At 44.3% G+C, this 22,814-nt stretch overlaps 4 protein-coding genes across 6 annotated transcripts; 2 read left to right on the top strand and 2 right to left on the bottom strand.

Moving 5' to 3' along the window:
* The first annotated feature begins 33 nt into the window (after positions 1-33).
* On the top strand, positions 34-5,273 carry LOC112887066 (zinc finger CCCH domain-containing protein 16). Its single transcript, XM_025953150.1, has 9 exons — positions 34-540; positions 1,011-1,169; positions 1,273-1,407; positions 1,566-1,724; positions 2,478-2,570; positions 3,260-3,376; positions 3,557-3,631; positions 3,809-4,035; positions 4,135-5,273. The coding sequence occupies exons 1-9, from the start codon at positions 175-177 to the stop codon at positions 5,069-5,071; spliced, it is 2,268 nt and encodes a 755-aa protein (XP_025808935.1). The 5' UTR covers positions 34-174; the 3' UTR covers positions 5,072-5,273.
* An 872-nt stretch (positions 5,274-6,145) lies between these two features.
* LOC112889511 (eukaryotic translation initiation factor 2D) lies at positions 6,146-10,932 on the bottom strand. 2 transcript variants are annotated; one of them, XM_025956210.1, is made up of 10 exons: positions 10,805-10,932; positions 9,954-10,125; positions 9,513-9,624; positions 8,788-8,978; positions 8,602-8,696; positions 8,142-8,525; positions 7,578-7,686; positions 7,120-7,388; positions 6,616-6,986; positions 6,146-6,517 (listed from the first exon to the last, which is right to left on the bottom strand). In XM_025956210.1, exons 2-10 carry the CDS (start codon positions 10,086-10,088, stop codon positions 6,393-6,395), a joined length of 1,791 nt encoding a protein of 596 aa, XP_025811995.1. In that variant the 5' UTR covers positions 10,089-10,125; positions 10,805-10,932; the 3' UTR covers positions 6,146-6,392. The 2 variants fall into 2 exon arrangements, with proteins under 2 accessions (XP_025811995.1, XP_025811990.1); XM_025956205.1 differs by having other exon boundaries at positions 9,954-10,120; positions 10,805-10,898.
* Positions 10,933-11,021: 89 nt separating this feature from the next.
* LOC112889527 (NADPH-dependent pterin aldehyde reductase) lies at positions 11,022-14,018 on the top strand. The gene is made up of 5 exons (XM_025956223.1): positions 11,022-11,309; positions 12,196-12,265; positions 12,388-12,581; positions 12,672-12,844; positions 13,772-14,018. The coding sequence occupies exons 1-5, from the start codon at positions 11,076-11,078 to the stop codon at positions 13,839-13,841; spliced, it is 741 nt and encodes a 246-aa protein (XP_025812008.1). The 5' UTR covers positions 11,022-11,075; the 3' UTR covers positions 13,842-14,018.
* Positions 14,019-17,599: 3,581 nt separating this feature from the next.
* LOC112878160 (two-component response regulator ORR2-like) lies at positions 17,600-20,206 on the bottom strand. Of its 2 annotated transcripts, none has more exons than XM_025942586.1 (6): positions 19,775-20,206; positions 19,268-19,356; positions 18,764-18,841; positions 18,617-18,687; positions 18,187-18,397; positions 17,600-18,091 (listed from the first exon to the last, which is right to left on the bottom strand). In XM_025942586.1, exons 1-6 carry the CDS (start codon positions 19,902-19,904, stop codon positions 17,948-17,950), a joined length of 723 nt encoding a protein of 240 aa, XP_025798371.1. In that variant the 5' UTR covers positions 19,905-20,206; the 3' UTR covers positions 17,600-17,947. The 2 variants fall into 2 exon arrangements, with proteins under 2 accessions (XP_025798371.1, XP_025798379.1); XM_025942594.1 differs by lacking the exon at positions 19,775-20,206 and adding an exon at positions 19,490-19,754.
* Positions 20,207-22,814: the final 2,608 nt, after the last annotated feature.

The raw sequence follows: 22,814 nt of genomic DNA, 5'->3' as shown, positions 1-22,814 counted from the left end.
AGCGGCTCCGACTTCTTTCTGTTGTTCGGCCGGCCCACCAGTATGCGAGCCCCCACGAAGGTGAGCCCACGGCCGCGCTGCCGGCTGCCCCTTCCGCCGCCGTCGTCCAAACCACCGCGACGGCGATCGCACGAGCGGTGATAGCGAATCGAGAAGCTTCCCTTCCCGGCGGCCATGTCGGCCTCGGCTACGGGTGCTGGTAGCGACGCCGCTGGTCCAGCGGAGGCGGGGGCGAGCAGGAGGGAGAAGCGGCGTGAGCGGAAGAAGGAGCGCCGCCGGAGGGCGCGGAGGGAGGCGGCGGCGCGGGCACGGGCGTCGGCGGAGGCGGATGCGCTCGAGGTCGATCCCGAGGAGGAGCGCCGCCTCCTCGAGCAAGAGGAGGCCGAGGCGGCTGCGGAGTCCGAGCGCGCGCGGCGCGCCTTCGAGGACGCCGAGCGCCGGTGGCTCGAGGCCGCCGCGGCGCGCGCTGCGGAGAAGGCGGCCGCCGCTGCTGCCGCGGCAGAGGAGGCCAGGGCTGCGGAGGCTTCCACTCGAGAGAAGGTCAGATCATTCCCCTAATTTCTTAATCATCGTCGACTGAACTAGTGCCGTTAGCCAATAGCCATTTGTGTGCTTAGTTACCGATGCGTTTGCTACGTCCCATCGCTACGACAAACCTGTTCCCTTGACTGTAGCATCACTAACTTGAGTCTTATAGGAGTATAGGATGATACGGTGCACATGATGTTTGATTGCACGGGGTTAGGCACGTTTGTAGTTTGTCAATGCGAACCTGTCTATTTCATAAGTCGTCTATCTTGCATCTGGTGCTCGGTCTGTTGATTTTTCTACTAGATATATATGGTTCTGGTACTTCTAATCCTTCTATCGAATGCTTTCTCTTCATCAGCAGTGTTTTTGCTAGCTATCGTAATGCAGATGTTGATGAATTTGCTAGTGCATTTTTCGAAATTTAACTTGGATAAACAGGCAAACATAGTGATCCAATTTGTTTACCTTGGCTATTGCAGTCTAAGGATGATCATGGAAACGAGTCAGAAGAAGATGGTGAATGGGAATATATTGAAGATGGACCAGCCGAGATCATATGGCAAGGAAATGAGATAATTGTGAAGAAGAAAAAGGTTAAAGTACCAAAAGGGGTCAAGGAAAAGCCGCCAATTCAAGAGGTCATGGTTCTATTTCCTCAAAGTTTCAGGGGCTCATTATGGCTGCTCCGTGGGTTATGTTTTTTATATTGTCTGAGGAGGACACTGATACGATGTTTTGCAGGAAGATAGACCTACATCAAATCCATTCCCGCCACAATCTGTAGCTTTTGCTGCACAGAGGACAGAACCTTCCATGTCTGCTCAAGAAGTACTTGAGAAAGTTGCTCAAGAGACTCCAAATTTTGGAACAGAACAGGCATGCTCCACAGCTCTCCTTTTATATTAGGACAGGAAAGATGTGTAGTTCTTATGCTACAATGAAAAGAAAATACAATTCACTGTCTACCTCACATCTTGGCTTTGTTCTCTGTCGACTAGCGTCAACTTAACTTTCATGTCTGTTTTATTTTTTAGGATAAGGCCCATTGTCCATTTCACCTCAAGACAGGGGCTTGTCGCTTTGGAGTGCGCTGCAGCAGGGTTCATTTTTATCCTGATAAGTCAAGCACATTGCTAATGAAAAACATGTATAACGGCCCAGGCCTCGCTTTGGACCAAGATGAAGGGCTTGAGGTTTGTTAGAGGACAATCCCTTGCGAATAACTTGGTATCCTGAAACTATTGTTTGTTTCCTTTTCGAACTGGCATAAGTATCAAATCATTTGCATTTTTTCAATTATTACTAAAGATTAGTCTTGCTCCAAATTTTTTCTTGACATGCTGTACACTCAGACCTGCGACAGATTCCATGTACTTCATGTAATTCTCTTCAGAACTCCGACTTGAGGCATACAATGATCCGGCCAGTTGGTTTCACTTGACTGAGGACGACTTGAACTTTGATCTGCTCATGTATCCTAAATTATCATGGTCTCTTGTTGATGTTGCTGAACTTTTTGATGCTTCTTTTTAACTCTTAAAAAAGCCCTCCAATATTTGAAAATTGGAACTTGTCTTTGTGCCATTTATTAAGCAGGTCCTTGACAATTTTGATAGTAACTGGGAAATTTTAACATTCAACTATTGAGGAATTATTCTTTTACTGGAAATGTTTGATGACCGTTAGGGTGACAGGTGAATTTATTTTAACCCCTTTGAGCTGATAGAACTCATTCTATCAGCAAAGTACTGCTAAATAGGCGCTTACTTTTACTTATCCGTTCCCCTTTTGGATTTTCTTCTCTTAGTTCTCAGTTTCTTCCCTTCTGCATGCCCTAAGGTTTTTTCTTAATTGAAGTAGTGACAAGGGACACTGCACTAAGATGTTTGGTATCTTCCTTTGTTTGAACTTTGAACTAATAAGTTTTTTCCTTTAACATTCTCCAGTTCACAGATGAAGAAATTGAACAGAGTTATGAGGAATTTTATGAAGACGTACATACTGAATTTCTGAAATTTGGTGAACTTGCCAACTTCAAGGTTCTTTGTGCCTCCTTTCTCTGAAGCTACATGATTTCCCCTGCACCTCGTGTTATCTTCAGCTTTGTTCCTAGCTTTATATGATTGTTGCACTTGAAGTATTATTAATATCTTCTCCGTGTTGTGGCTGCATTAGTGATTGAAAATAATCTTTTGTTGTTGGGGAGAATTAGTATACAATTAATGTACTATTGTTGGTTAGTTTTTTAGCTTCTAGATGAGGAGACCAGTATATTGTAGTAGTTCCATGCTACTCCCTTTGCCATCTGTGTTATACTCTACTTCTGCAGACTTAGCCTTTGCTTAAGCATTTTAACTTCACCTTGCAATTCACATACATCGTCTTAGGTCCCTTTCTACTTTCTATTTAGCAGACCGCACAGGATCCTGTAGTGAACCCCATTGGCTACTATGCGCTAAGTATAATTTAGACAAAAATTATGAACAAAATGGTTCTAGACTGGTTGCCATTTTTGATTTTTCACTGCCTTACTGGTGCTGGTAGCATCCAGAATCAGATACACAACTTTGAATTGAAATTTTAAATATTCAATAAAATTACTGGGGCTCTTCTAAATCATGGTGGTGGGAGTTGAAACTGTGTAACTTTTCTCATAACTAGGTTTGTGTATAAATTTTCCTCCCATATAAATATAGAATTACAGAATTGACTCCAGTTAATATTTTAGGTATGTAGGAATGGATCTTTCCATCTTCGAGGAAATGTTTATGTGCATTATAAATCATTGGATTCAGCTCTTCTTGCCTATAGCAGCATGAATGGGCGCTATTTTGCTGGAAAGCAGGTAATTGCTCTGTTTCATTCTTCAAGTTTTCTAGGCAGACAGTTGCTATAGGCTAGAGCATTGTCATAAATCCTGCTTATGTCTCAGAGAATTCTTCATCCTTAGATACTGCCGTGATAAATTACTAATAGATATTCTACTGTTTCATGAGCTAAGCTTGGTTTTTTCCTGTGTTTTTAGATAACATGTGAATTTGTTGCTGTCACAAGATGGAAAGCTGCCATATGTGGTGAATACATGAGGTCAAGATACAAGGTATCTGAGTTTCTATCTGTCTCCTTTATTCAATTTTGTTTGGTTTTATTTGACCTATATGAAACTTATCTGCAACATTGATATTTGCTAGAGGAGCACTCTCTAAAATTGAGAAACTAGTTCCGGATTACTAATGCAGTCAATGTGTTCCTCTTTTTTTTATCTCCTGTTTCACAGACATGTTCACATGGAGCTGCTTGTAATTTTATTCACTGCTTTCGCAATCCTGGAGGAGATTACGAGTGGGCTGATTGGGATAATCCTCCCCCTAGATACTGGATTAGGAAAATGTCTGCTCTTTTTGGTCCTGCGGCTGATACTATGCATGACAAGCGAAGTGATACCCCAGATTTTGAAAGGCCACAACGTTCAGACAGGAAAAGACTGAAAAATTCCAGTGACAGGTGCATGCTCAATATCTGTTAAATCATTTTACTTGAACATTTTTTGTTACACCTATAAGTACATCATATATGCTTGAGATCATGATTTTGTTTCAATAGGTATGTTTCAAGAAGATCCATGGATGAAGATGCACATCCACATTCTTCCCGAGATTATTCACGTCCTAAACAAGAACATGGTAGCCGCAGCATGAATTATGAGTACAGTCAGCATAGAAGAGGTTCTTCAGCATCAGATAGGCACCAAGGGCAGGATACTGTAGATACTAATGGCAGACAGTTCTCAACCATGGAAAATGAAAGTCATCCGCGCAAGCACAAACATGTGGAAAGGCACAGAAGTGATCATGGTGATGGAGGAAAATATGACGACAGGATTAGGTCTAGGAAGCACCGATCTGATAGGCGTGAGCCTGGTTCTTCTGATTGGCCTTCAGACTTAACTGATACAGATGTCAGCAAGGGCCCTTCAGGCGGCAAGTACAGTAGCAGGTATGATGATCACGAAAAGAACAGGAGGAAATCCTCGGAGGATCAGAGCCTCGAAGGATGCTGTACAGCGCACAAATCATCAGGGAAGGAACACAGGAGCAGAAGGGGCTCGAAACATGGTACAGAAAATGATTATTTTGACAAGAAAGATGGTGGAAGAGGTAAATCTAGAAAACACAGGGATGGCAACAAATACTCTGATGACAGGTGGGTTGCTACATATAGCGATGCTGATTCAGATGTTGAAAGATATCAGAGGTCAAGCAGTGGAGGCACTAAGTTTGGTAGGAAGGATGATGCTCATTCAGATGCAGAAGTTCGCCATCAAAGATCAAGTAGAAGAAGAAAGGATGATAAGAGAAGAAGGAAGACTCACAGTGGAAACAAGCAGCTCAGCACTACTGAAGAGGATACCACAGATTCTGACGCTAGAGATTTGAGCTCTGATTCATGGAGTTGTAGATCGAGAAGCAGTGAGGAGAATTTTGCAACGCACAGATCAAAGAGGAAGCGAAGTCGGAGTAAGGAGAAGTCGAGTAGCTAGTACACATGTGCTCGTTTAGAGAGCACGGATAACCCTGTTTTTTTAAAAGACTCGTTTAACCCTGCTCTGTTATGGCCTCTATATCACTTGTTAGAAATACATGTGCATCTACGGAAGTATGTACTTTGCATCTTGATACGCAACAATGTACATTTGCCGTTGCGTTTATTAGCTTTGTTCCGAAGTCCAGATCCATTCTTTCCCCATTTCTTGTGTTTTTGTAGGTGTATTATTCCTGTTAACCTGATGAGAATTTTGGCTCACCGATAATAAGATGACTTAACTCCCATTTTTTATGTCTATCGGCAGAAGGTCACCAACTTTATGAGCCTAAGCATCTAACGCCATGGCTTGTCTGGTTTGGGATACTACAGTAGTCAGTATTGCAAAATTAGGGATGTAAATTGGACGCTTAGATGTAAATTGGTGACGCTGAGGTGCACCTCCAACACCTTTTAGTTCAAATATTTATGCTAATTTTTCAAATTGAGATTCTAGTTTGAAGAAGTAGCACAAAATTTTAAACTAAAAAAAGTTGGAGATGCACTTAAGAGTCACCAATTTGCACCTCTATGCAAAATTATAAGAGCAACTTTAGGGTATAATCTTTTTACACGGTGCTAGCCGAGACATGTCATGAGGTGCTATCTTAGCTTCAAATGCTCTAATGTTTAGTTCCCTCAGATTTTGTAACTGTGGGACTCAGGAGGAATAAAATAGATTTGCTCATCTTAAATGTGCGTGTGAGCTTGAACGGTGGCTGAAGCATACAGGAGCGAAGCAAAGCAGCACGTAAAGCGAGAAAGAAAAGAAACATTCTTTATTCAGGCCACCCGGTGCAAATCCTGGCTCCAAGTGCTAGCAGATTCTTCTTAGCTCTACCTGCTCCAGTGTATTGCACCTTGTATTTCTCCTCTCTCCTCAGAGCACCCCTAAAACATCACACTGGAGCTGCCCTAACACCATGAGTGCTACTAATGACGCCAGCATACTGTGGATCAAGTCGTAGTGGCGCCACCTTAAAATGCCATGACATTGGATATGCAAAACTGGAGCACCAAAACCTTTCGGTTGCATAAGCAAGCCTCATGTCTGTTCAGTACGCACAAAAGTTTTCGACCAACGAAGGGCAGGAGTGGGTGAAAGGAAACATATGAGCTCAACACTATTGTCATAATAATTCCTAGACATATGACTCCAAAAAGTATCATGTGGGATCGTTATGCATTTGCACAAGGCGGGTCGCTACTGCCAGAACACCCAAAGGCACCCAGAGGCATTGGGCAATCAGGATAAAGCTTCAGCTGATCAGCTCCCTTTCCTACCTCTTTGTTTTGTCATAAACCTCAATGTATCTCTTTGGGACACCGTAATGGTCGACAAGGTGCTTTGCAAGGTCGTCAATCACTCCACCCTGAACCAAGACCTCGTACTGCCCCTTCTTACCTGAAATGATAGCAGTGTGGATGCAATGCATCATATCCCTCATACCAATCGTTTGTCTACTGAATCAGAAAATGAATTACGGATATCGGACAAGTTACCTGGAAGCTCAGCTGTGGTGGTGCTGCAAGCAAATTTCTTCTGCAGTTCAGACGCCAAGGAATCAGGATCCATTAGAAAGCATTCCAGTCCAGAAAGCCGAGTCATCTTCTTGTTCCCCTGCCTTCTTTCTGTCATGATCTGAATAGTTCTTATGGCACCCTTGCGTATGACCTCCTGAGTTCCTCTTGTTACTTTATGGTGAACTTGCATGCGGTTTAAAAGTGTTGACCCCAAATCCTTCTTGTGGATCTCAGTTGGATATGCTGAACCCTTCTTGATAGCTCCTTTGTACAATGCATCGCATAATGTAACATCAAGAATCACTTTGGCCTTGTCTGTAGGCTTAACCAAATTTTCCTTTTCGACGTACCTAAACTCACAGAAGAAAATGAACTTAAATGAAAAGTGAATAGAGTGGACATCTTTACACTTCACAGACATAGACTTCAAAAGAATCAGTCACTTTGTCCCCACAAAATAGTTGGGAGAGCGGAGAGACAAACCTGAAAACTACATCAGAAGCCTCTGATGCACTGTAATACTTCTCCATGTCAGCTTCGACAGCCATAAATATGGGTTTAACATGAGAGCTTGGCTTATAAATCTCAGCAACTTCCAATTGCTTTGTGACACTACTTTCAGCAACAGCCTTTTCCTGTTCAACAGGCTCCTGTACCCTCTTTTCCGGTTTAAAGGCCATGTAGTCTGGATGCTTACGGTTGATACCTAGTAATATAACTTCCTTCTTATACTTGTCCTCTTTTGCTGAAATCTGCAAAACATAGTGAATGATGTTGAGCAATTGAATGTATAAACCTTTTGACAATAAATGAAATTGGGCCTTAATATTTAATACAATTCCTTCGAAGTGTTTAGGGATACTATTATATGATCCAAAAGAAGACACTCCAACTAAATCGAACATATCATATGATGCATGTAAAAAAGTTAGCTCTCTTACAAGGCCAGATGAAGATTTTGATTGCAACCACTTGGATAGTTTTTTGTGCGATGACTTTTTAATATCAAGAGTAACACCTGGAGGCCTGCAGGGGAGTATGTGATTTGACCTGCAAAGAGCAATAAACAGAAGACGAGACTGAATCCAAGTAATGAGAAAAAAAGGCAGAACATGCAAGTTATAAGTTGTTGCACCTGAATATTTTGCTAGTCATCCTGGCTAATTATCCAACTTGTTTAACTTACAGAAGTACTCGCTTTATATGGCAATTTTATTTTTTGTTGTGTGTGTGTGTGGTGGTGGTGCTGGTGGGGAGCAAAGAAACACCAGAGCATAGCAGGATATGATGGCCAAGCAAGGCATCAATAAAAGCCATCTATCATGGAGTAGAACATGTTTGCATCTAATCAAAAGCCTTAAAAATGTCCTGGTGCAAAATATATCCTAGTTGTATCATAGGACAGCTGCTAGGATTATAAAATTAAGAAGAATAACAAAACAAACATGAAAAAATAAGGTGATGGAAAATTCATCAATATGTGAAACTGGAGCAAGAATATATACCATAGTGTACTTCCTGGCATGGGAAAGTCTTTTTCTTTTATGCTTGTGTACAGTGCTTGCAGAAGACATTTGTCCAAAAGAGAGTCAATTTCTTCAGTTGTCAAATTCTGATGTTCCTTTTCATCAGGTGCCTGTTCGGTGGATTTATTTTCAGGCAGTTTAAGTTCGTTTATACCATCAGTTATTTCTTCTGTACCTTCAATGTGGACGCCAGGATCAGCAGTGCCTGAACTATCAACTGCTGCATCTTCACTTTCATGTGTGACTTCTGGAGTTCCTTCAGCAGAATCAGGAGATTGAGATGTTGAAACAAAATTTGGATCTTCAACAACAATGTCTTCAAAAAATCCTTCATTGGGGACATAACGACCATCAGCTGAATCCCTGCAATAGTATTTGACAAATTAATTTACGAAAGAAAGGCTAGACTCATGTATCCAGTCCAGGTCAGTGCACTTGCCATAACATATCCCTGTAGTAATGTAGAATCCTTAAAGCCTTCCCACGTAGCCCTGCCTTTAAGGCTTCAGTACTACTCATAGTTGTGATCCCAACCTGCACAATGCATAATGGCAACGAACATTGGATTTAAAAATAACTGAATTCTAAGAGTTCAAAACTTTGGGTGAAAATCTGAGAAACTTACAGCAATTGGGGCAGGGTTACCGGGAACTTTTACTGCCCATGGTTGACCAGCTTCAAAAGAAGGAAACCCTTCTGGGGGTATGCTGATACCAGGAAACATCAGATCAGCACCACCAATCACATAACGTGAAACCTCACCACCCTTAAGCATAAAAGCTGGCAACAGATGAGGGACCTTCCAGAGTGCATAAACTGCAATATTTGCAGCAGACAACCATACTCAGTTCATTTTGAATGCACAAGCTTTGATTATTAAATGAAAAATTTTAAATAGTCAAAACTCAAAAGACAAGGAATTTATAGATCAATCTGTAAGTCTAACAACTCAAGTAGTGTCTAACAGAAGTGATGCCTTTTAGTAATTATGGATAGTACCTATACTTCATTGTGCTTACCATCTGCTCAAGCTTTATAAGTAGTCAGCTTATTTTCAAAAAAGGAACAGAACCAAGTATATATTTATGAAACAAGTAAATTGCTGACAGCATAACAAAATTACAGAAAATCAACCGCCTGTTTTAATAATAGAAATCAAAATAATTGTGATCACACTAAACTACAGTAAGTCCTCTGTTTGTTGTCTGTTCTTTTTTTCCTGCACATACTCAACAAGGAAGAAAGAATTTAAAAAATAGTATTACAATAACAAGAAAGTGCTGTAGTGCAAGTAGCAAAAGTTGATTGAAGATGACAAGAAGACATCAATATGTAGATGAAAATAGAAACCTGTTGGAAACAGATCATGGCCTCTTGCATCAATGTTGAAGATCATTGGGAACTCCCCCTCTATGGCATATACAAGAGCATGATTTGGGTACTTAGCTAGTGTTATCTCACCCTATATATAAGCACACCACAGTAAGTATCACAACAAATGTTAATTCAAATATATGAAGTCATGAATAATACAGAACTGTGTAAAATAACTTAAGTTCCCTATGCAGTAGTACTTAAAATATAGTGGTGAGAGGGGCCTCCTCATGATGGTTTTCATTTACATAAAAAGAATTGTCCCATGCTATAAAAAGAATTGTCCCATGCTACACTAACATAAACAGAAAAGGTCTTTACTCCTGAGAAAGTTAAGGTAGGGTAGAGATAAAACTCAGTTAACATGCAAAATTACATGGTACTAAACATGGTATATAAGAAAAAGAGAATAGTCACCTTGGGAGGAAGAATGGCATCAAGATCAGCATCAGACGCCTGTGGAAACCTTTCCTTGGCAGTTCTTCTTAACTTCTTTTTGTCTGCTCCAGACAAGCGCTGTACAGTTTTCACATCAACTGGTTTCTTGAACATGGTTGACCAATGACCAGACCACAGACAACAAGCTGAGCTGAAAATATATTCATTACACATGCAACCCCAATTACATGAGAGACCATGAAATATAAAAACTTAATTTAAAACTGAGCAACCACAAATAAACGATGAAACAACCAGCCTGCACACAATTCATCTTCAGGAGGTGGGATTAGCAAAACATAGGAGGAATATTAAGAAAAATGCCGAGCCTGTATCCTCCTATTTTGCACTCATTGCTTGCCTAACGAATAATTATATCAATAATAAATCCCCAAATCATAGAGAAAAGAGACTACTTAGAATGGGTGCTACATGACACAATTCGTCCTATCAATAATAATCCTACGAATCTCATGGCTCCATATCCTCCAGCTAGAACAATGCCCGGCTCGTTGAATTAAAAGTTTCCATTCAATCAACCCGCAAATGGTCCACGAGCAAACTGCCAAGCTCATGACAGAGTAATAGCGATCCTTCCACATCCCTACTCTTCCAATAACATGTTTATTGGGGCCCGACGAACCCAAGATATCACAGCAGACTACAATACATCACACACCAATCCGAGGACTCAGAATACAACAAGACTAACGATCGAGAACTAAAGGGCAAAATTTTCCAGTGTATCCGGAAGGGCTAACGAGTCGAGGGATCACTCCTGCTGGACTAGCCAAGTAGGGAATTATACACAGAGGGAGAGGCTTCCTTACCGCCGCCGGCGAGCGCGAGGCGAGGGCGGAGGCGGCGCAAGGGATCGGGAAGGTTCTCGAGACAGTCTCGGAAGGACGCTGCCCCCAAAACAAACAAGACGACGGCGGCGTGTGCAGGTGCCGTGGTGGGCCGCCAGACCTCACGTGTAACGGGCCGTGGCCCATGGGTCGATTTCACCAGAAGCATCGAGACCTGCCCTGGCCTGCTACCACGCGTCCACCAGTCCACCAGCAGCGCTCGAAGCATCCGTGCGGCGCGGCGAGCGAGAGGATGACGGCGCCCAAGCCTGGCGGGGGAGCGGCGGCAGCCGCGCGGGCGGCGGCGGCGGGACCCAGGACGGTGCTCATCACGGGGGTCAGCAGAGGGCTGGGCCGGGCGCTGGCGCTCGAGCTCGCGCGGCGCGGGCACGCGGTCGTCGGCTGCGGCCGCTCCGCGGAGCACCTCCGCTCCCTCGAGGCGGAGATCACGTCGCCTTCGCGCCACTTCCTCACCGTTGCCGACGTCGTAAGGCTCTGCTGCTCGTTCGAGTACTGACAGGAATTCTGCGTCGCAATTGCCGCGCTGCTTTCAAGGGCGTAAGCTGGTGACCTAGTTCTCCAGTTCGCCGGGGGGATTCATTTTAGTGCTAATTTTTGTTTGGGGCTTACCTGCCGCTGTCCTTTGGTTGAACTTTATGCTTCTAAACTCTGGTGGCTAGTGTATTGAGCGGGACCTCAATTACTAGTTATTAGAGTCGTGCTGCTATATACTTGAACCTACCGATTGGGGGTTCAATGCATCCTGTTCTTTCAATCAGAACTTTGGATGACTGTTGTACAGATTGTAAAACTTCGTGTTCAGCTGCTAGCTTGATTGCTCGGGATCCCTGCTTCTTGAATTCATAAGCCATGCTGGTCACTGGTGTATAATAATACTTGATGTTCTAGGAATTCTTTCTGCTCTACATTTTTACAATGTGATGCATACAGAGGGGGTATTTTATTGTGTCAGCCTGTGTGCTAAACTGGTGGCCTGGTTGGAGCTACTACTTAGGCTACGCTATTTAAAGATGAGTTGGTATACATGATTAGTTTCGCTGACATAGCAGTGAGATTGATGCTATGAGTGAATTCATTATCTTATCAAACTCATGAATTAATGGAAATAACAAGATTCCTACTTATTAAAATTTTTATAACTTTGACCATCAATACATAAAGAATTAGTAAGTTGATAACCTAAGATTTTACCTAACGTATCTGTTGGATATTAGTGAGATGAAGTAGAATTGCCATTTATCAATGATGCTTTTAATTCTGTCTGAAGAAACAAAGCTTAAGTAACTTGATTCTTGCTTTTAAATTGCTTGCTATGTTCAGACAATTTCTCAAATACCATGCTTCTGATGCAGAGGTCTGACAGCAGTGTGGCTGAGTTGGCAAAGGCCGTTGTGGAAAGGAAGCAAATTCCAGATATTATAGGTTTGTACTTTTTGTTCATTTGCAATTGTGCGAAATTTATTATGAAACTGCATATTTGTACACTCTTTCCAAATATATGACCGAAGAGGATTTCCTGGATTCTAACTGAGGTATTTTGGCAGTAAACAATGCTGGTACAATAAACAAGAATAACAAGACATGGAATGTTCCAGCTGAAGATTTTGATATGGTGGTTGATACAAATATCAAGGGAACAGCGAATGTGCTTCGCCATTTTGTACCACTTATGATAGACAAGAGACATGGGATTATAATCAATCTGTCCTCTGGTTGGGGAAGATCTGCTGCTGCAGAGGTCGGTCAGATCACCATCGGATGCATTGTAGTGGTTTCTTTCTGTTACTTAAATCATCAATGCATTCTAAATTGCATATTGCTGTTACAGGTTGCTCCATATTGTGCTTCAAAGTGGGCGATTGAGGGCCTGACACGCTCCTTAGCTAAGGAGCTGCCTCCGGGATTGGCAGCCGTTGCTCTTAGCCCTGGTGTTGTGTATACTGACATGCTTACTTCATGCTTTGGGAGCTCAGCTGCACTATACCAAACGACTGAAACATGGTAAACCTCCCTGCCTTATGTTTGTTCTCCCTTGTGTGCATATAACAGAGCGATCAGTTCATTAGCTGAGCTCAAAATAAACTCTGAACAAAATATAAGAGGTTTACTCGAGACATATGTAGTCAGACTGCAGACGCTAAGCTTTGGAAAATTACAATTACATAGCAAATTTAACCAGTGCTACAAGAGCCTAGTTACGCCTTATTGCCTAAGTGTCGCCTAGGCGCCGCCTAGGCGATAAGGCGTGGCCAGGGTGCCACGGGACGTGTTATCGCCTTAATAAGAACCATGAATTTAACACATTAGCATGGTCCATTCCAATCTGCATTTATTATACAGTGACGTCCTATCACTGTACCAGTGATTTTAAAGATGTATTTATATACTGTCAGTCATCTTCAGCCTTATAGTGTGCTTCCAGTGTCCTGTATACAATCCAGCCAACATTTTGGCAAATTCTGATGGAATAGTTAACCCCACCTATGTATGCTATCCAAACTTAAAGTTTGTCCATGAGCGTTCTCTGACAATTGAGGAGCGAAGCTTAAATGCTGACTGCTGAGTATCCTACTGAAGATTGGAGCCATTTCATTATTAGACTTGATATTCATTGAAGATTGGAGCCATTTCATTGTCAGACTTGATATTCATAAGTCTTGCCACTTGGAGAATCCTGGCTATGGGTGTGGTCCAATAATTGAATTGGCATATGCTGCATTGCAGTGTGAATAATACTCCACTTTTTGAGCTGTTGTGAAGCATTAGCTTTGTGCGGAAAACAGTAATGTTAGGTTGCTTTGATGCTGAGTAACAACTAGCGTTATGTGCTGTGTTTCATTGTGGACTAGTGTTCTTAAGTTGTAGTTTGTGTGATCAGTAGCACTTATCAGATTGACCAATGTCCAATGGAATGTTGCTGTTTTTCAGGGCACCCAAGGCAGCTACAATGATACTAAGCCTTTCGCTCGACGACAATGGCGCGTCACTGACTGTATGAAGTGGTGAAAAATTTGCACCGAGCCGATTGCTGATGGGTTCTCTTGTAGTAGCCTGACATGTAGATTTCGCGAGATTATGGTGCTGTAAAATAGAAGCAAGAATGTGTCTGCACTCCGATGTCCCTAGCTGCTGTCTGAACGTATATTGTTGCAGTAACATTTACCTTCATGGCCTACTGCATTTGCTTCTTTCATTTTTTTTTTCATGCGTTGATGCCGCTCGAGGATGCGGTCATGCGGGCCTGGGACTGGGGGACGGAGGCGTCGCTCGTTCCCCCGGTGGTGCCCCCACGCCTGGCGACACGATCCGTTCTGCCGCCTGAGAAGGCTCGTGTCAGCTGGTACCGTGACCCGCAGGAGCGCATCCCCGTACGCCTGTGTCCGGTGCGACGCTGCAATCAATCGATGGATCCATGCATGCCGGCGGCTGCGCCGGTCTGCCATTGCTGCGATCGCTTTTGATCGCTCGATGCGTAACTGCATCGGAGCCAGGAGGAGAAGCCGCCGGCGGCAATCCAGGAGAAGGGGTAAAGACGGCACCGTTCTTGGTTGCTACAAAACTTCAGAGCTCCGACCAACACCTGCTGCGTAGATTGTGGAGTGATCGGACAGAAATGTGCTCTCTCTGGGCTGCGATCTCGAATCCAAAATCGTCCAGTCCCAGCATCGCCTTTTCAAGGCGCACTCGAACATGATCCACTTTGCTACGGTACACGATTACCTGTGATCCGGACATCCACTCGACCAGCTGTGCCTGCCTGCCACGGCGGACGGAGGATCTGCGCTGCTCAGTTATTTTTGCGTGGAACTTAGGCATGCCTTGCAATTTTGCGCTGTGGAGGATTCTTTTAGGCGGAAGGACCAGGAGATGGAGAGGATATAGAATTTTTTTCTTACAAAAAGGAATAGTTTCCTGCCCTTGCGACCACACGCATTCCCGATGCCAAGAAAAAATTGTGAAAGGAATCATGTTTGTTGCGATTTGGCCATGTTGGATTGTCAATCATCAATTCCTCCTACACCAGCACACCACGCCATCCGAATACGCCATCCAAAAATACATAAGACAAAATATATAAAGCCCACGATTTACACCTTCCTGAGCATGGTGGCGAAATTGAAACGTGTTGACGAGTACAGTAGCCACTCGTACATTTATACGTTTTTCTTATTTTTATTTTCTTCTCTCCTAAAAAAGGCAAAATTGTCCCGTGAGAGAACATCCTCGTGGCTACCGAGTTAGGGGGGTATTTGGATGCCCCAGACTAAATTTTAGTCTCTGCCACATCGAATATTTGGACATTAATTAGAAGTATTAAATATAGACTAATTGTAAAAATTAATTGTATAAATGGAGACTAGTTTGTGAGATGAATTCATTAAGCCTAGTTAATCTATCATTAGCATATGTTTACTATAGCACAATTTGATAAATCATGAACTAATTAGACTTAATAGATTCGTCTCGTAAATTGGTCTCCATTTATACAATTAGTTTTATAATTAGATTATATTTAATACTTATAATCAGTATCAGGACTAAAGTTTAATCCCCGTGGATCGAACATACCCCGCTACCACGTATTGTTTGCACCACCGCACACAGATCGAGGTCGTACTAGTTCCTGTATCATTGTTGTACCGCCGCACACAGATCGAGGTCGTACTAGTTCCTGTATCATGCGATGACGATCGATTATCCTCTTTGGAGTCTTCCGGTGGTCATAAAACCTAGGAGAGGCGCAGTACGCGACCGCGTGACCTTGGACTGGCACTTGGCATGGCAGCAGGCGTGATTTACAGCCGCCTGGCCGCCCCCGTTCCGCAGATCCTCGTGTCGGCGACGGCGGATCTCGCCGCCCCACCCCCCCTGCCTGCACGCGCACGAAGCCGCGCGGGGATTCGATTCTCGGAAGAGTACACCCCCGACCCCAATCATCCTCTCCAAATCGCTTTCCGGATTATCCGCCTGTTCTTCCTCCTGGGCGCGACCCGCCGGGGGAGTTATTGCCGCCATGCTGCGCTCCTGCCATGGCGCATTACGGCGGCCAGGACTCGCAGTCGCAGATCCTCCAGCGCCCATGGCTGCTGGCTCGGCCGGTTGTGGTTTGGATGCTGCCGCTGCCGCGTCCTGGACTGCGCCGATCGCGTCCCATTCAAATTATTCAATGGCGTGGCAGGCCAGCCATGGACGGAGGAGGTCAGAGTAGCAGAGCGTGGCGTGCGTGCGCGAGCAGTGGTTCGCCAAGTGTTCTCTGCGCTCCTCCCCGGCCTCCGGCCAGTTCCTGCGCTCCCTGTCGACTCCTCCGCTGTGGCCTGTGGCTGGCTCTGTGCCTTCCGCAGTGTGCGCGCCTGGAATCTTTCATGGTACGAGAAAAACGTTATTGCCGTCAGTCTGAACAGGCGTTGCTTCTTCTTGGACGGATTTCATTTCCTTCTGTTTTTTCTTTCACTAGCTTGAAAAAAAAAGAGCTTCGTCTCAAGACAAAAAAAAACATAATTTGACCATGATTTTAGCTCGAGAACCTTCAATCTCTAGGTTTTGGCAAAGTTGCTCATGGGAAGTTCGCGATGTCGAGGGCGGTAGCCGCCAAGGCGACGACATGGAGGCCATACTTGGCCTGTGGTGCCATCGAGTGAACGTGAACCTGAGCAAACTTGGTCTGATCCGAGCCCGATAGGTCAAGCCCTGCCCGACACTCATTTAGAGTCGGGTTTGACGCTGATTTTGGTGGCCAATTTAACTTTGCACTAAAAAAATGACAGCGACATTAGTTACGAGCTCTCACGAGCAGAGGTGGTAACGGATTATCTTCACAATCCAACTTGATTCTTCCATATTTTTAATTTAAAATTATATAAAAATTTGAGATCTTTTAAAATCCGACCTTACGATTATTTAAATTAAAATTTGAAATCTTTTACCACGCCTATATGTACGGACTACTCTCGACGATGTGCAAGGCACGAGTGGCTCTGTTGTTTGCATCGATGCTAGCCTACTTGGGCCTGCCACGACTGTGTCTGCTCCCATTCAGAGGCATGGCGATTGGCAAGGTAAGACTTTGCACTGCCAGCGAGGACAACAGTGTGGCATCGACCAGCGGTGGTGGCCGCATAGAGCAGGGCACGTGTTGTGGTTTGTCTTACAAGTCGCAGAGCTTAGCCGTTAGTTTTTTTTTTCTTTTCATGCGGGTAGTTTCCTTAGCGCTATTGCATTTTTTTATATTAAATGTAGCAGGCACTGTCTCGTTAAAAAAGATATCTAGCTCATTTCTATCAATTTTAACCTTTTCTAACACGGAAAAACTAGACTTCCGCACCAAACAAATTCCTTTTTTCCCCTAAAAACCAAACTGAATGATCACAGGATTAATGAAGTCCAGTCTCAACTCTCAATTGTGCCCTTTAGAAAAAGAACGTATAAAAAATATTTCCCCTGGTATTAGGAACCTCCATAGTCATCCATTTACCAGTTGCTGTCACAAGGATTTCCTTGCATGTCCTGTTAGATTGCAGTGATCTATATTCCGGTCAACCATGCTCAATCAATAGCAGGACCCAAATGTTTGTACAAAGATTGTACTGACGTGATTGTATTAATTACCATTTCCCCTAAGATGATTCCAGCGTCATATCCTGGTCAACTCATGCTCGTTGTTTCTCTCTACTCATGCAGTGTGAGGTTCAGAGCAGGTGAACGTCTGCGTCCACCCACCATAAGGAATGATGGAGAAGCTGTCCCTGGGCAGTTGCATCAGCAGATCAAGTCGGAGATCTCCATTAACAACGACACTAGATACCCTCTCAAATCATGCACTTATACAATCCGCAAAAGGGGATATCATCATATCACCACATTTTTGTCGCGGTTCTTCCGATCTTCTCCCAGGAAGCGGCGCTCAAAGAACCGAAGCTAGATTAACCCGAACCGCGCGCTGTTAGGGCCTCCAAGCAAACAATAATCTACCTAGGAACAGCTGCTGAAAACTGAAATATAGGGAGCAATGCCGAGGAGGAGCTAGCTCCTCATGCCTGAATTACAAGGAAAATCAAATTAAAAGCGCGCAACCTTAGTTACACTCATACTGCTTGGTTTTCAGTCTCAGGATGACCACAGGGAGAGGAAGGAGCCGTTGGACCATCTGTGGAGGAGCTCGCCCAAGCACAGCACCGCGTACGCGACCAGGATGAACTTGAAAAGGAACTGGAAGTAGTGTGACAGCTCGACGCTGGAGGCATTCAGCACCTGTAAAGAAAATAGCACAAACCATTGTTTCATCAGTGTTTTGACAAGGTGATGTGCTCGTAAAAGGAGCGGCAGGAAATGGTAAAAGTTCTTGCCATGGCTAGTCTTGCAATTTGTGATCTCTGCTCGGACGTTGCCTTCTTGGCAATTTGATCGGAGGGCATCTTCCTCCTGCTGCTCAAGCTCTTGCACTGAGCATCATCCGCGTCCTTGGGCTTGGCGGGGTTTGAGCAGTTGCGCAGGCGCTGCACGTCCTTGGACTTGAGGGGCTTGAGGATGAAATACTCAGCACCGGCTGTTAAGCATCTGCTTTATTCAAAGAGGTGGTGGGCCTGTTAGTGTTGATGGGCAATGCAAATCTAAGCCTTTTTCTTCTGAAAAGCCGCGCAAATCTAGCTTTCAGAAAGGGCCCTAACACCATGCACAGAACATAGTCAGAGGGCAAAAGCGGCTTTTCCGTTCGCGTATATAACGGCATCTGCTTTGCACAATATGATGAGGGTGGGGAAAGGGGAAGAATTTCACCTGTTGATCCGCTGGGGCTCGTTCTCCGACGACATTACGACCACCGGTATCGGGTTCGGGGTGCTCAACGCCTGTCAGTTGAAAGGTTTAGCATCCAGTTCAACTGAAATAAGTCAAATGAAGGATGGAACAAGATGGTGGTTCCACCTTGATGGCCTTGAGAAGGTCATAGCCAGTCATCTCGGGCATGCAGTAGTCCGTCAGCACGATGTCAACGGATAGCTCCTGCGAAACAATTCGGAGAAGCCCATCTCAGAGTTTGTTCATCTCTGCACTTGCAGTCAAATATTTAAACTCATGTGTTTCTATGCTAGTCCATTTATCAGAGCACGTACTTGAGCAGGGTCATTGCACAATAACACGGTTCAAATGAACAAGTACAGTGTTAAATAGAGTTAAATCATTCTTGAACAAAAGAGGGACCAGGCTACTCATTGCTGTACCGTGGCGCAAGTTCTATCTATCCAGCTCCATAGGCATATTACCACTCAGGTAAAAGTTTATTTCACTAGTCCTAGCCTTCATTTATTCATTGAAGTTCCCATGTAAAAAAAAAGGAGGTAGCTTAAGACAGCTTTGCATCTGCAGATATGAACGGTGATGCGTGATTGGCCGAGTACATGGACTTGGGTCGTGCATTTCAGTACTCACATTAGAGTCAGCATCAGATGAATCCAGCTTCCCTTGCCCCTTTGGCCCGAGAAGCTCCATCGCCTTCTTCCCGCTGTCAACGGCGGTAACTGAAGAAGAAGATGGAACGGGATCAATCTCTTAATTCAGACTGCAATTTACAGGAATGAAAGCAAACAGCTGAGGAATCTGTTTCGTTCCTCCTATCATCACTGCACCAGTTACAATGGACGAGTACTGTATCGGCAGACGGCAGGTAAAGGAAACTGACAGATGGATGGATGGACATGAACATGGCAGTACAACACAAGGATCAGAGATGGCCTGGCAGGATCAGGATAGCAGGGCTGCTGTTCCGTGTTCCGTGACTGCAACAACACGATCGAAGCGGCACAAAGGAAACACTTGTTTTCTGCGAAGATAGCCACGCGCGCGCCGAGAGAAGGACCAAGAACAGAAGGCCACGAAATGGGCGGGCAAGGAAGAGAGGCAGGAGGTGCAGCGTTAGCGAAGGGAGTAGGAGCTGACCGTGGAAAGGCGCGGCGCCGCCCTTGTGGTTCCGGAGCAGCAGCTCCACGACCTTCCGGTCGACGGGGGAGTCGTCCACCACCAGCACCCTCACCGCCGCCGCCGCGTTCCCTTCTCCTCCCGCTCCCATCCTTGCTCCAGGCGCGCACGTAATGGGGGCGGTGCGCTTCTTTCTTCTGCTCGTGGCGAGATGAACTAACCAAGAAGAGGGTCCAGGAAAAACCGCGGGGGCCTGAACCGGTAAATAAGGCGAAGGATGGCGATGAGAGAGAGAGAGGGAGAGGAAGATGAGGAGCTCTCCGTAACCCGGGTCACAGTCTACTCACAGTGCAGGACAGAGAGACGGTGGAGAGAGAGAGAGAGAGAAGGGAGACAGAGCACACTGAGCTCCTCTGGAGCCGCGGAGCAGAGGAAGGGAAGGGAACGGAAGGGAAGGCCCGGAAGGGGAGGAGAGAGTCAGCAAGCGAAGAGGAGGGGGAGGGTGTGGGGCCCTCGCGCGTGCGGTGGGGCCGGCGCGGGGTTGGGAGGGTGGTGGGCCCGCGGAAATGCTTTCCTCCGGATTTGCTTGTCGGGGGGGAATCTCTCTCCACCCTTTGCTCGCTTTCTTTCTCCCTCCCTCACCCTCTCTCTCCCCCCTTCTCTTTTTTTGCAGAAGAAAATCAATAACGAGGTTGAGTTTACGAGACCGTATGAGCTGACAGTGATCCCGTCTTAATTGCAGATACGCTACCGGATCGTATTATCGTAAGACTGTCTCCAGCGATATCCTCCAAATCCCATCCTCTACATCCTTTATTTACAGAATTCTCTACAAGATTCTCTCCTCTATATCTCATTTCTCTCCAACAACGTTCTCTAAATCTCGTTCTCTATACATTAAACCCTATATTAGAAACGTATTTTGTTCCAAATTTTTGTACGTACGTATTTATCATACCTCAAACGCTATGGACATATTTTATTTTTATTTAATTCAGTGTTTGAAACGTAAAGAAAAAATAGAGAAGAGGAGAGAGAATCTCTATATATAGAGGAAACCTGTAGCGTTCTCTATTTTAGAGAACCATTTAGAGAACGCTGCTGGAGCAATAGAGAACGGAATCTTCCTTTATATATAGAGTACAGGATGCTTTAGGGAACGCTGATGGAGTCAGCCTAAGTTTAAGATGGTAGGGCACGCCGTGACAGGGAAACAAGATGTGGATAGCCGGGTTTTAATTCTACTTTTTTTCTTCTTCTTCTTCTTGTGTTCATGCTCGGCACACCCACTGGATTGTTAAATGTGTCAACGCTTGTACTTCAATTCTTTGTGCTATGCAGACTGTTCTTTGGAGTTCAAAGAAAATGCAGTGTCTGTTTAGTCGTCGAAATCTTCGGCCAATGAATTATTTTGCTAGATACAATTGCATAAATCTACAAGACCAATTTTAGCATCCAATGTGCACACCACTTTTAAACGGGACATGTTTATGTTACAAACATCTACATGATTTAATAGGATTGTTAAGGTGTCAAAGTATTGTTGTGCTCCAATCCTTCTTTTGTTCTAATACACAAATGCAGTGCAGTTTATCACTGAAATCTCTTGCTGCTAGGAGATGGATGGTTTGTTTTGCTAGATACATTTGTTGCAGACTCTAGCTCTCTAGCCTCCGACAGTAGCGTCCAAGAAGCTGCATGTAATTTATTTTTTTCCCCAAAATAAAGGGACTAGAGCATACTGATACTGTTAAGGGCATCCATATACGGCCAATTCTGAAAAACAGAGAAGAGTTTGTTATTATCACTACGAAGCGCTGTTATTTTCTCTAAGAACAATAATGGCTATAAACTTGTTGCCTCGCAGCCCAATCTACCCGCCAAAACTATAATCTCAAGAAAGAAAAACCCGCCAAAACTCCCGGTTTCGAAGCCACGAGTGCCCGAGCAAATCAAACTTGCAACCGTCCATCCAGGGCATCCAACGGTCTAGATCTTCAGACTGCGACGGGAAGCGTCTCTCGTGAGTTTCTTCTGTATTTGGAGGGTCCGATCCCTTCGGCTCCCAGTGGAAAAGGATTGTGACGCTAGCTTCCTGATGAAGCGCGAGCTCAAGACATGGCTTGGGGCGCCTGGTCACCTACACCCATCGTCACCAATAATAATAATCGTAAAGTTGAGCTAACTGCTAGCTCATGGCAATTAAGAGATAGCATAAAAGATCACTTCTTTGATGGTCTAACTCTTAGCACGTAACTCAAAAGATAGATGGACCTACGTATCAGCCTCACGTACTCTTGGAATACGTGTACGAGACTATCTCTTGATCAAGAGATAGCCCTACTCTTTCCTCTCTTTCTCTCTTTTCCATCGAGATAAAATATTATATTTTACTTTTTTCTATAAGCTAGCTGACTTGTTGGCACCATTGGAAGATACGTTATGTAGGCTCGCTGGCGCCACATTTAATCTGCTAACGGTCATATTTATAGCAACGATTCCATGTTTGACATTGCTGCACGAAGTTTAAAGAAAAGGCCATGCAATAGGGTTGTTCATGTTTAACTAAATTGGAGGTGTAAATCTATGGCTAGAACAAAGGTGTATAAACTTAAAACTCTATGAATGTCACCACATGTTTCTCAAAAAGAAAATTAGAGTTCTTCAAAAAAGAAATATTAATCTCGCTCTCGCATGGCTCAAATATTTTTTTTCTTTTCGTACAAGATTAGTCCACGGAAGTGATATTTTGTCGCTAGCCTAGCACATGGAGCTCCCTTCAACTTTTATCCAGCCCTTGTTGATTCATATGGGTCGCATATATCCCCCAAATCTTTCCACAATTGTTTTTGATTTAGGGAGATCCTCGTGGTATCGTCAACCGAATAAAGAAATGTTATGATTGGATGGCAATCTCCCCAAATCCCAACAGTTCGCTTAAAAAATCTGCAGCTTGGCTTTGCTTCGGACAAGCAAAGTTGTAAAATATTTGTGTCCGGAGAAGTTTCTCCTCCTCCTTTTCGCTTCTTGGGAAAGAAAGTGGTTGGCGCCAGTCAGACCC

The sequence above is a fragment of the Panicum hallii genome, chromosome 1 (genome assembly GCF_002211085.1).
Source record: "Panicum hallii strain FIL2 chromosome 1, PHallii_v3.1, whole genome shotgun sequence".
NCBI classification, from domain to species: domain Eukaryota; kingdom Viridiplantae; phylum Streptophyta; class Magnoliopsida; order Poales; family Poaceae; genus Panicum; species Panicum hallii.
The sequence above is the reverse complement of the archived record's forward strand: the minus strand, read 5'-3'. Positions and strand labels throughout refer to the sequence as shown.